The sequence below is a fragment of the Arachis ipaensis genome, chromosome B01 (assembly GCF_000816755.2).
Source record: "Arachis ipaensis cultivar K30076 chromosome B01, Araip1.1, whole genome shotgun sequence".
In the NCBI taxonomy this organism is placed as follows: domain Eukaryota; kingdom Viridiplantae; phylum Streptophyta; class Magnoliopsida; order Fabales; family Fabaceae; genus Arachis; species Arachis ipaensis.
In genome coordinates, this window is record NC_029785.2 from 137,294,593 (window position 1) to 137,305,838 (window position 11,246).

Genomic DNA, 11,246 nt, shown 5'->3' on the forward strand with positions numbered 1-11,246 from the left:
ATAATCACTTTTTTGTCTCTTATTTTTATTGTTATTTCTTTTTCTAAAATACCTCTTTTTTCTCCAGTTTGGATAGTATTTTCTTTTTCTAAACTGATATTTTCTTTTTCTTTGAAAATTTTTATTAAGACCATATTTTTGAGATATCTCTTCATTATCTTGACAGCAAATTCTAATTATATTTGCAAATCTTTTTTAGATCTGTACCATATAATTTTCTTTCACAAAAAGGTAACTTGGATCAAAGGGAACCAACCCAGTGTATACTTCATATTTTTTCTCTTTTTGTATTATAACTTTTATATTTATCAGGTATATAATTTTTGAAACGTCTATAAATATAAAACATTTTTTATTTATTGAGCTATTTTTTAGAATTAACTTAAATTCATTAATCTCAATTATAATATGATATAACAATTCAATAGAGTGTGAACTGTGAACATCTTATTATATAACTTTTGAAGTCTAATGTCATGCACAACACTACAAGGATTTAGCAGCAATAAATACTGTCAGTTTATAAAATGATGATTTTTCCAATAAAATGTTTAAGTTTATGTAACTTTTAATTCAGTGAATCGTTGACTATCTTTTTCTATTAATACGACAATAGAGTAAAAATTCACACTGTTGTAAGTATTCCTTTTTCTATTTTCGAGTAATATCTCAAATTTGTCTTTAATAATTTTTATTTTGAATAAATTAATAATAATAAATTTGATAACTTGGTATTTAATATTTAAACATACATTCACTAATTTTTATTGTTAAAAAAATAATTTTGTTACAAAATCATTAATTACTGAGTTTTTTGCTTGGTATCGGTTGTTAGTTGACTATTTTAATGATAATATCTTCATGTAAGAATATTACGAATCGTTAATTACATGCGTGTTTTACTAACGCAAACATATCAAATTTTTTTTTTTGCATTTTTTCTTCTTTTTTTTGCATTCCTTTTTTTTTTTCATCATGTTTTTTTAATTCCTCTTAAGATAGTAAAACAAGAAGAATTATGAAAAAATGAAATAAGAAGAAGAAGATGAAGAGTAAAAAGCAGTAGCAGAAGATGAGGATAGAAAAAGAGGAAGAGTTTTGAATTATACAGAACTTATCAGAATAAAAATACACCGAAATTTATTAATAATAATACATAAATTTCTTAGTATTTACACTGAAATTTTGCTACAAAAGCACAAAAATATCTTCTTTTAATGCTGTATTTCTTCTTCTTCTTCTTCTTCTTCTTGTAATTTCTTTCTTTCTTTTAGTTGAATGAATTTAGATTCATCCTCTTTCTAGTAATTTCATATCATTATGAGTTTTTTCTTTTTCTTTATTTGATTTTTTTTTGTTTTTATCATTGTTAAGAGAGCAAAACAAGAAAAAAAAGATGATGATGATAAAAAGGAAGAAGAAAAAGCACTAGAAGATGAGGAGGAAAAAGAGAAAGAATTTTAAATTATACAGAACTTATCAGAATAAAAATACACCGAAATTTCTTAACAATAATACATAAATTTCTTAATTTTTTTACTGAAATTACTTAATGATGACGATACACAAATTCAGTTCGAAAACGTGTACATACAAGATTGAATCATGAACAAAAGTATATCCAAATCTATTAAGTGATTTTGCAGCATTATGTGTTTCTTTTTCTTTGTTTGATTTTTTTTTATTCTTGTTAAGAGAGTAAAATAAGAAGAATTATAAGTAGGTAAAATAGGAAAGAAAAGATGAACAAGAAAAGAAGAACAATTTTTATTCTTGTTTTTTCTTCTTTTTTTTTTTATTTTTTTTCTTTTTCATGGTTTTATTCTTCTTACGAGAGTGAAACAAGAAGAATTATAGGAAAATGAAATAAGAAGAAGATGAAAAGAAATAGATGAAGAGAAAGAGTTTTGAATTGTACAGAATTTATCAGAAAAATAACACCGAAATACACCTCAATTAACTCATAAATATACCGAAATTACTTAAATAACGATTGCGACACACAAATTCACTTCGAAAATAAGCACACAAACAATATTGGATCATGAACAAAAATACATCCAAATCAATTTTGGATCAGACAATATCATCGATATGACTTAAATGACATCAAAATCACTACAATTACCTTCGATGACCTAATTACATCAAATCCAAGTGAACGAGGACAAATGCACCTCAATTAATTCAGAAATACACCGAAATTTCGAATTATCAACAAAAATTGATTTGGATGTGATTTTGTTGATAATTCAATTATTCAACAAAATCACATCCAAATCAATTTTGGATAAGGCAACATCATCAATATTGTAAAAATTTGACGATAATGATAACAATAACGACGATAACGAGAACGAGGATACGTATAAGAAGAAGACAACGATAACTATAATGATGATGATCATGATGATGAAAATAATGGAGGAGAAGGAGGAAAAGGAAGGAGGAGAGAAAATTCCAATGAGAAAAGAAAAAAGAAGAGAGGGATGACGATGAGGAAGTCGTGTTGATGATTATGATAACAAAAGAGAAAAATAACAAAAAAAGAAGGAGAACAAGAAAGATGTAGCATAGGAGCACAAAGAAAGATGTGCGCATGTTATAAATAACTTGGTTGGATTCAGTTGGTTAAATGACTTAGATATAGAGTTTTAATTTATTGATTATTTTTACATGAAAATGTAATCAATACTAAACATGTAGGTTTTGTATGGTTCAAGAGAAATGGAGGAGAAATAGAAAGGAAAGAAGAGAAGTGCCAAAACATGCTCATAAATTACACACTAAAATTTGCAACTTGTCTTCTCTCTTCTCTATTTTCCCTCCACTTCTTTCAAACCAAACAAAGCCATAGTCTGTTCAACTAATAAATGCTTCACCACTCGCTTAAACAATTAACAAAACTAGAAATAGACAACATCTACATTCTGTATTTATCAAAAACAGAAGAGAAAAGAAAGAAAAAAGCTGAATACCAAGCTCAAGAGGCTTGAGAATCACGACGGACAGCATCCAGAACGAAATTCAAAGGTCGCAGCCACTCCACGTACTTCACACTATCCTCACTACCCTCTGCTCCTTTCTCGGCCAGCAGATGAGCAACATTGTTAGCTTCCCTCAACACTAGATTAAACTCTACCTTCCAACTTCTACTCTGCATTTCCTGAATATTCATCAACAAGTCATCATAGTCTCTTTGCACCGTCTCCGGGTGCTGCTGCACTGCCATGAAGGCCTCCCGCGAATCAGTCTCACAAACAACATCCCTCACACCACAATCCCAAGCAAGACGAAGACCTGTCCACATGGCAAAGATCTCACGGTGACAGACCGACCACTCAGGAGGAAGATTTCCAGCACAACCTTTAAACCAAGCTCCTTTGTCATCTCTCAAAACGGCCCCAAAACCAGCTGTGTTCCTCGCCTCGAGTTTCCCCGTCTCCTTGGATTCCACCATCGCCAGGGATAGACTTGTATTACAATTCAGCTTCACCTTACCAATAGGAGGCTTCACCCAACGAGTCACACTAATCTGCGCAAATACAAAGGGGGAGACGTCAGAGATTGAAGATCATTTTCGGATACTCGAATGAATGTGAGATTTTCTACCATGTCATCTATATCTGGAGTTACAGTGACACGCTTGCTGATCTCCCCAATTGCGCAACAATGTTTTTCAGCAGTATTCATAACAGCAACATCTTGAGCAAATGTACAATTTGAACCGGGGGAAACCTGCAACCATTTTGGAATCAATTCAGTAACATTGTGTCACTGAGCATCTATATCACATGACTTTGGAATTCGACCATGCTTAGTTTTTTCAACGCCTTATCAAAGTACATTCAATACTTGAAAATTAAGGAAAAGAATTGAAAAACTAACACCAAGATTATATCGTGCAATTTATATAGGGAATGCAATACTTACATCATAAAGTGTATCGCCAAGCTTCAGCTTGATAGCACCACTCTTGTATACAAGCATTTTGCCCATGAGGCCAGGTGGTAGTTCATTCAACTTACAGGGCTTCACTTTTTTCATGGATCCTTGAGGTTTACAAGAGCTCTCACTGCCATCTTGGCCTCCAGAAGAAGCTGATCCTTTAATCGCTGGCAAAGCTGCTGGTAACTGGATCAAGAACACACTTGTCTCCGGGTTTTCCTCCTACCATCAAATTGCTCTTCAGAAAACTACTATAATCATTAATAAATTCAATTTCATAAGTTTCAGTTCACTTACCAAAAGGCCAAGCTCCTTTGCTGGATTTGTTGAATTTTCATCGAAGGTTCTGGATTCTGCAGCCTCCCCAAATTCCTCTTCATCAAGGAGTTCTATCAAAACAATATGCATAGGTAAAGCCTCTTGATATGCAGCGTGATAGCGAAATAAATTCGTGTCACTAGTGGAAGCGAAAAATATATTTCAATGAATAGTTGATTCATAATACTATTGATATATGAATGTAGGCATGTAACTTAAGTAAAACCTCGGGATTCTTAGAAATTGTTTTACTAAACGGACTAGTCGTTGATATAAAAAAATTCCAATCATACATAAGATTCCATCAATTGTAATTTACTAAATTTCTTTTCTTTCTCCAAAGATAGTTTTTGGAATGTACCTGGGTTTCCTGAATAAGGCCTCCTCAATGGGAGTGTAACAGGATAATTACTGTAATAGTCCTGTAATTCAACAAGCACGCACAATTACACCACCAAATACATCAGATACATTCACAGAGGAAAGAAAGAAAAAAGTACATAAGTCTGCAACTTTATGCACTCAGTGCACGTACCCATGGTTCTTTGTATTCTTTCTCTCTCACACCTGTGGTTAAAGCATCAACAAAGTATGATTAATGTAAGGAAGGTTCTTGCAGCAAAGTGCAAAACAAAAACTTGTAAGCAAACTACTAAATTGAAATGCATTGGTGGTAGCATACCACTGAATGCAGAATTGTCACTGCCACTGCTGGGATTGCGATATGGCTTGAAGGATGTTGCTTCGCCTCCATAACCAAAGGCAATCTGTGAAGCTGACACTGCAAATCACAAATATAAACAATACAGTTTTAGAAAACAAAAAAGAATAATGCTACCCCTGCTTTAGGGAAAATGAAATTATATCAGCCATCGTTATATCAAATATGTGATCTCCACTCTCAACATAGACAAACTAGATGCTTCATAGTAAATATTCAAATTGACCAAGTTCAATTTTAATTTTAATTATTGTAGTGCTAGGAACTTATATAGGAATTACAGAATCATTTGTGAGAGTAAAGCTAAATCTCAGCAGATAAAACTTGTTTTGAGTTCAAATGAAAAGTAGAAAATTTTCCCCTAAGAAGGAATTATTTTAATTTTTAGTAGTAGCTTTTCATATGTCTTGCAAATATATTCTATAATTGCTAGTCCCTATCGAATAAACACATAATCCCATACAAAGATAATGAAGTACAGGAGTAGCAAAATTGACTCTTCTACACGAATAAATGTCTCTCTATAACTTCTGGTACAGATTACAATGTTAGTCTCCACGTTTATTTTATAAGTAAATCCAGCATTATTAATTTAAATGATTGAAACAATTGCGTGGACTGTCAGTTTCTTAACAAATTCATAGAAAATCAGAACCGGTTTTCATGATGAGCACAAAACAATCAAACACAGCTTTAACATGATGGAAGCAGGAAATCAATGCTTAAAATACAAAAAGTTGAAGAAACTGGGATCAAAGAACTTCAAAATCAAGAGGAGTAACATATTAAACCTTTTTTCTCAACCTTGTGCCTGCCATTCATGGCACTTTCCTGAAACAAAGATCACGAGAATATCAACAAGAGAATTTCAAGTCAGAGAAAATCGAGTAATCCAATGTCAATCATATAACACACATTGAAGCGCCGAAGCAAATCCTTGGCCTGTTCCGCATCATGATCCTCGGCCAGTTCACTACAGAAACAAAAAAAAATCAAAGTGACATCAGATTAAACCGAATAACAAAAATTATTCTCCAAACAAACAATACATACGCTTTAACTTCTTTCTTTGGCGCTCGGCGAGGTGGCGCTTTTGGTGCGAATTTAACCTACAAGCATGAAGAAGCATATTTCGCAATAAAACTTCCTTCCTGGAGCATTGGATATATATTGATTGAAGAGTATGAAAGGAACAAACCTTCCTTCCTGGGGCATTATTTGAACGGTTTGAATCCATTAGATCGCAAAGTAGAGAAATGATTTGAGGCAGAGCCGCCACTGCGAGTAAGAGACTATTTGAATTTAAAAACACGAGACCTGACGGCAAAGAATGCGGCCTCTCAGTATCAGTCAGTTACCAAGTTTTATAGGCCCAAAATTGGCGGGTTCGCTGCTCGGCCGCAAACAACTTCAAATCTATTTTTTGTTTAAACAAAACTACTAATCTAAATCATTTCAGAGTCCAAGACGGCAAGACCCAAAACGAGGGAAGAAAAAAAAAGATGTCACGATTGTAATTTTATTTTATTTTTATTTTTAGTTATGGAATAACTACTTTTATTTTTTTAGTTAAAGTTAAAAAGTAATTTTATATTTGAGTCATTTTTTTGTTTTTTTCTAAAGTTAAGGGTGAGACTCGAAAGTATGGGAGAGATTATACTTTTTGAACTATAACTCGTTCGTAGAGTTATTGAATAAATGAATTGATATAAGAATACCGGTTGTAAATAGAGCGGTTGTAAATAGAGCTGTGAGGAAATGTGCATGACCTTTTCAAGTATATTTTCTCTTAATATACTTATTGGTTATTGCTAGTTTGGTTCGTAGTCGAGATTTTGCCAAGCCAGTTTTTTCTTCTCTCTTCCGTTCAATCAAGATTCAAGACTGATATATAACTAATAACAACACTACGTGAACAATAGGTATAAGATATTAAGATAAGGATCAATAGCTGTAATACTTTGGCAGACAAAAAGTGAGAACAAAAATGACTCGTACAGTTACAATATTTTCATTTTGTTTTGAGTTCGCTAAAGAAGTGGAACATGTGTTCCCTTTAACGAGTGCAAAGCAATATGAGCATCACCACAGTCTCCTTCGTTGAGTGGAATCCAATCACGCCGCCACTGGGTGTCGGAGTTCAGCCAGCTAAATACAATCAAGGTTAGAACAATTTGCTGTTCCTCAAGGGAAAGATGAAGACTTTCAACTTTCAACTAACATATGAGGACAGATACCTAGGAATCCTCCTAGCCCCTTAACTGTGCTGATGCAATTAGTTGGGCTAACGCAGCAGCATACTGGATAGCTGTATGTTGTGAGGTATAATTGTCGGGAAGCTTATACTCTGCAAAATGTGGTTCTGCTTGCGAGAAATGCCCTGGTAATGATTTTTTAGACATGACTTCTCGCCACAGCTCAAGAAATTCTTCCATAATTGGCTTGGCTTTTTCGATTGATGAGATAGGGAGATACTCAATCTGCAGAAAGCATAGGCCAAATTTGACTTAATTAAATGTCTACACAAGTATGTTTTCGGGTTCCCTCAAACTTAACAATAAAAGTTAGGGAGATAATCATATTGATAAAATCCAAGTAGCACAACATGTATCTTCACTATCAGGTCAACTAGCTTATAAACTAAAATTCTGCAATCAAAATTGAGAAGTGGTTACCTCAATCAAAATTCCTCTGAGACTTTCACCTTGATTGGGAACAACTTTGACCACCTTCATCTGAAAGTCACCCATTTTATACTGCACTCCCTGCACCATCATTATATTAAGCAACAAACCACAGAGACAGTTATAACAACAACCATAAATGAGTAAATTCACCTCGAAATTAAGAGCAACTTTGGATTTATAAGACTGCAATTTCTCCATTATAGTCAAGATAGTAGAATCAGCCTCGAGGATTATTTTGTTACCGCGAATTATGAAGTAGTATTTGTTGGGCTGCTCCAAAAGCGAAATCCCCAGAAAATCACGCGGGAATTCGCTGGGAATCGTTGGGTCTGTTACAAGTTACGGCGCCAATCAGAATCGTAACGTTAGGGTTCCAGAGAACAAGAGAGCGAAAGGGGGTTAAATAAAAATTAAAAAAACCTCGCAAATTGGGTCTGTAGAAAGTGAGGGTAGCCTTCCACCTTCCGTCTTTGACGGCATTGAAGCTCTCGACGCACTGCGAAATCTCGTTCAGGATTTGGCTATTGACGACGGATCCTTGGGTTGGAGTCCAGTGAAGAATCCTATCGATTAAAAAAAAAAAGAAATTAATATTTTATGAGAGAAAAAAATTTCAAACGCAGATGGAAGAGAAGGCGATGGTACCATTTGACTGTCATCTTCAGTTGTCACTTCGAAGCTATATCTGCTATTCCGTTCGCAACAAATTCAAAAGATTCAAAGCAAAACTCAACTCACAGAAGCAGGGTATCAGGGTAGTAAGCTCGTAGCTTGTTTTTACCAAGGTTCTGACAACTGAACCAATCATTAAACCGCTCTAGTTATTGGTTCATTGATTTATTGGTTCAACCGATTTAACTGTAGTTCAATCGAAAAAACCGTTTTATAATAAACACCGGATTCTATAAAAATTTAGTGAATAGAGCAACTAGGTCTGAACACTCTTCTACTGCATTTTTTTACTTCAAAAGAGTATCATAAACAACTAGTTCTATGAATAAACAAACTACAATGATATACAATGCCAAAAATAGGTCAATGATGAAATAATAGAGGGTTTCTCTCTTCAATTCTATGTTCAAGCTTGTAGCAGACCAGAATCAACAGGGTAATACCATTGAAATAGTCTTCCTTCTTAATTCTTATATACCTCAGAATTTTCTACAAAATGAAAATTGAACACAACATACAGCCTTAAAACAAAAACAAAACAACACTCAGAAATCATCACCTCTTCCAAACACAGCCTTAAAACAAAATAGAATAACATTCAGAGTTTGAGCATTGATCACAAGAAATTAATTTCTGAAACAAAACAAAAACAGCAAAACAACATTCAGAGTTTGAGCATTGATCACAAGAAATTAATTTCTGAAACAAAACAAAAACAGCAAAACAACATTCAGAGTTTGAGCATTGATCACAAGAAATTGATTTCTGAAACAAAATAAACAATCAACAAAACAATGAAAACAGAATTTTTTTCCTTGAGAAGAAGAAAACAATGGAACCATGAAGCATATAATAAATCAATGATCACCAATATCCAGCAATAATCTCAAAGACAACAATAAATACACAACAACAATTTACCAAATAAACAAGAACAAGACCTAAATAGAAAATCCAACAAATTAAACCCCAGCAACCTAGCAATTTAGCAAATTAAAACAAAAGCAGCCCAACAATTTAGCAAATTATCAACTTAACAAGTTCAAGAACAGCACAACAAAAAAAAAAATTAAAAGAAACAGAAGAATAACAGAACAACGACACAAGAACAATTAGCAAACAAGTTCACAATAACAGTTAAAATTTACCAGAAGAACACTAATGCAAGTGGAATCATCATGCTAATATATTTTCTGCAAAGATGCTATTTGTGCAGCTAAAATTTCCTAATTACTAAGATCCAATTATAAAACCAACCAGAAATATGGTTAAAGCATTTCATCAAACATGTTGAGTGCGGTAAAATTAAAACGAAATAAGAGAATTCAAAGCTTGATATAATGTGATAGAGAAGAGAACATAACTATTGTAACTTTAATTCAGTCTATGAAAAAATTCAAACCACTAACAAATCAAATAGTTACTTATTGTAATAGAAATCAGAAATTGCAGAGTTTGAAGCAGAGTATTGGTGTTGTGAGTGTAATATTACAAAAAAACAAAATTCATACCTAGGGTTAGAAGCTGGAAGTCTGGAAAAATGCAGAGCTGGCGGGGATAGGGACAGTGGCTGGCAAGAGGTGGCTGAAGGGGTGGCAGGGTTGAACAGAGCTGGCGCCGGCAGTCCCTAACTGCGCGACGAAAAGTGGCGCTGGCGGTGGCTGCGATTTTCGAGGGCTGACATGGCGATGGAGCGTGGCTGCGCGAACAGTGGTGGTGGCTGGACGGAAGTTGCGCCGGAAGCTCGAGGTGGAGACCGGAGACGTGAGAACTGAGAGCGAGAGGTGAGAGTGGACTGTGGAGGCTCGAGAGGAGAGGGGTGAGTGGGTCTGTGGGTGAGACTAGGGTTCGTACCCCTTTGGCCCTTTCTTCAGCATGCAAAAAACGCAGTGTTTTGCCAGCTAATTTAAAAAACCGCCCAGGTTGCGGTTCGGTTCGACCTACCGGTTTTCGGCCGGTTTGGCGATTTAATTTTGGTTTTTAAATTTGTCGGTTTTGTCATCTGTGCAAACCGTATTTATTAACTGTTTACGGTTCGACCGGACAATTTGAACCGGTTTTCAGAAATCCGCATATCTGCGATGTTTATTCGAATTCGATCTGAAAATTGTGGATATGGATCCGATCCGCAAGATTTTCGGATCGGATCGGATTGGATCCGTACACTAATCGGATCGAATTGCGGATTTTGTGTTGGTATCCGCAAAAATAAAGAAATAAATAAGTAAATATTCTTTTTATATTTTATTTCAACTAATAATTATCATATATGTTGTATTATTTTAATTTATTATTTAAAAAAATTATGTTTAATATTATTTTAAGAGTAAACATATTTAAAAAAATAGAAAAATAAATTTTATTGATATTTTTTAATAAAAATAAACTTTTAAAAATATTTTTGTGTTTTGCGGATATATCCGATATCCAATCCGCAAATGTGCGGATCGAATCGGATCGGATCCAACCTTAAAAACTGCGGATATTGGATCCGATCCGATGATTTTAGTGTAGATCGGATCGAAATTTTAGCCATATCCGATCCGATTCGATCCACGTGGACCCCTAATTGGTTTTGACTGTTTGGTGTTTTTTTTTTTTTGGTTTTTACTGGTTAGTACTTTAGTGTTTACGTCAACTCACAAGGAAGATAAGAAAAATAAATCCCAAAAGAATTACGTGGGCTTTTAAGAAAATATGTTCTGTTGCGGTTGGGCCTTGGTAAAATGATGGTTTGTATTTTTCTGAAGATGAGTATTTTTTTTGGTGTCGCATGAACTTGTTTAATTGCCTTGCGAAAGATCGGAAATTATGGATTATTTTTAAGAAATTATTATTCTTTAAAAAAAAAAGGAGTTGTAGGTGGATTGTGATTTTATACATGTTTATAAGATGGACAA

At 34.0% G+C, this 11,246-nt stretch overlaps 2 protein-coding genes across 8 annotated transcripts; both read right to left on the reverse strand.

Annotated features, from left to right (window-relative positions):
• LOC107643561 lies at positions 2,637–6,339 on the reverse strand. 2 transcript variants are annotated; one of them, XM_016347242.2, is made up of 11 exons: positions 6,186–6,338; positions 6,041–6,096; positions 5,903–5,960; positions 5,779–5,818; positions 4,949–5,047; positions 4,802–4,833; positions 4,628–4,688; positions 4,246–4,337; positions 3,934–4,170; positions 3,613–3,738; positions 2,637–3,535 (listed from the first exon to the last, which is right to left on the reverse strand). In XM_016347242.2, exons 1-11 carry the CDS (start codon positions 6,222–6,224, stop codon positions 2,984–2,986), a joined length of 1,392 nt encoding a protein of 463 aa, XP_016202728.1. In that variant the 5' UTR covers positions 6,225–6,338; the 3' UTR covers positions 2,637–2,983. The 2 variants fall into 2 exon arrangements, with proteins under 2 accessions (XP_016202728.1, XP_020963206.1); XM_021107547.1 differs by lacking the exon at positions 3,613–3,738 and having other exon boundaries at positions 6,186–6,339.
• LOC107643567 (mediator of RNA polymerase II transcription subunit 20a) lies at positions 6,899–10,221 on the reverse strand. 6 transcript variants are annotated; one of them, XM_016347259.2, is made up of 7 exons: positions 9,858–10,218; positions 8,320–8,532; positions 8,095–8,237; positions 7,825–8,003; positions 7,663–7,752; positions 7,225–7,467; positions 6,900–7,135 (listed from the first exon to the last, which is right to left on the reverse strand). In XM_016347259.2, exons 2-6 carry the CDS (start codon positions 8,331–8,333, stop codon positions 7,237–7,239), a joined length of 657 nt encoding a protein of 218 aa, XP_016202745.1. In that variant the 5' UTR covers positions 8,334–8,532; positions 9,858–10,218; the 3' UTR covers positions 6,900–7,135; positions 7,225–7,236. The 6 variants fall into 6 exon arrangements, with proteins under 6 accessions (XP_020963219.1, XP_020963217.1, XP_020963221.1 ...); XM_021107560.1 differs by having other exon boundaries at positions 6,899–7,467; positions 7,663–7,743; positions 9,858–10,221; XM_021107558.1 differs by having other exon boundaries at positions 6,899–7,467; positions 8,320–8,359; positions 9,858–10,219.

Bases quoted from the DNA above. Each gene is read 5' to 3' on its own strand.
- LOC107643561 (XM_016347242.2), bottom strand. From the start codon at position 6,224: ATGGATTCAAACCGTTCAAATAATGCCCCAGGAAGGAAG. The intron at 5,048-5,778 runs GTTTAATATGTT...TGTGATTTGCAG, and splicing joins GCACAAGGTTGAGAAAAAAG to TGTCAGCTTCACAGATTGCC. The intron at 4,834-4,948 runs GTATGCTACCAC...CTTTAACCACAG, and splicing joins TGACAATTCTGCATTCAGTG to GTGTGAGAGAGAAAGAATAC.
- LOC107643567 (XM_021107558.1), bottom strand. The intron at 7,753-7,824 runs GTGAATTTACTC...ATGATGGTGCAG, and splicing joins AAGTTGCTCTTAATTTCGAG to GGAGTGCAGTATAAAATGGG. The intron at 7,468-7,662 runs GTAACCACTTCT...TGCTTTCTGCAG, and splicing joins TCAGAGGAATTTTGATTGAG to ATTGAGTATCTCCCTATCTC.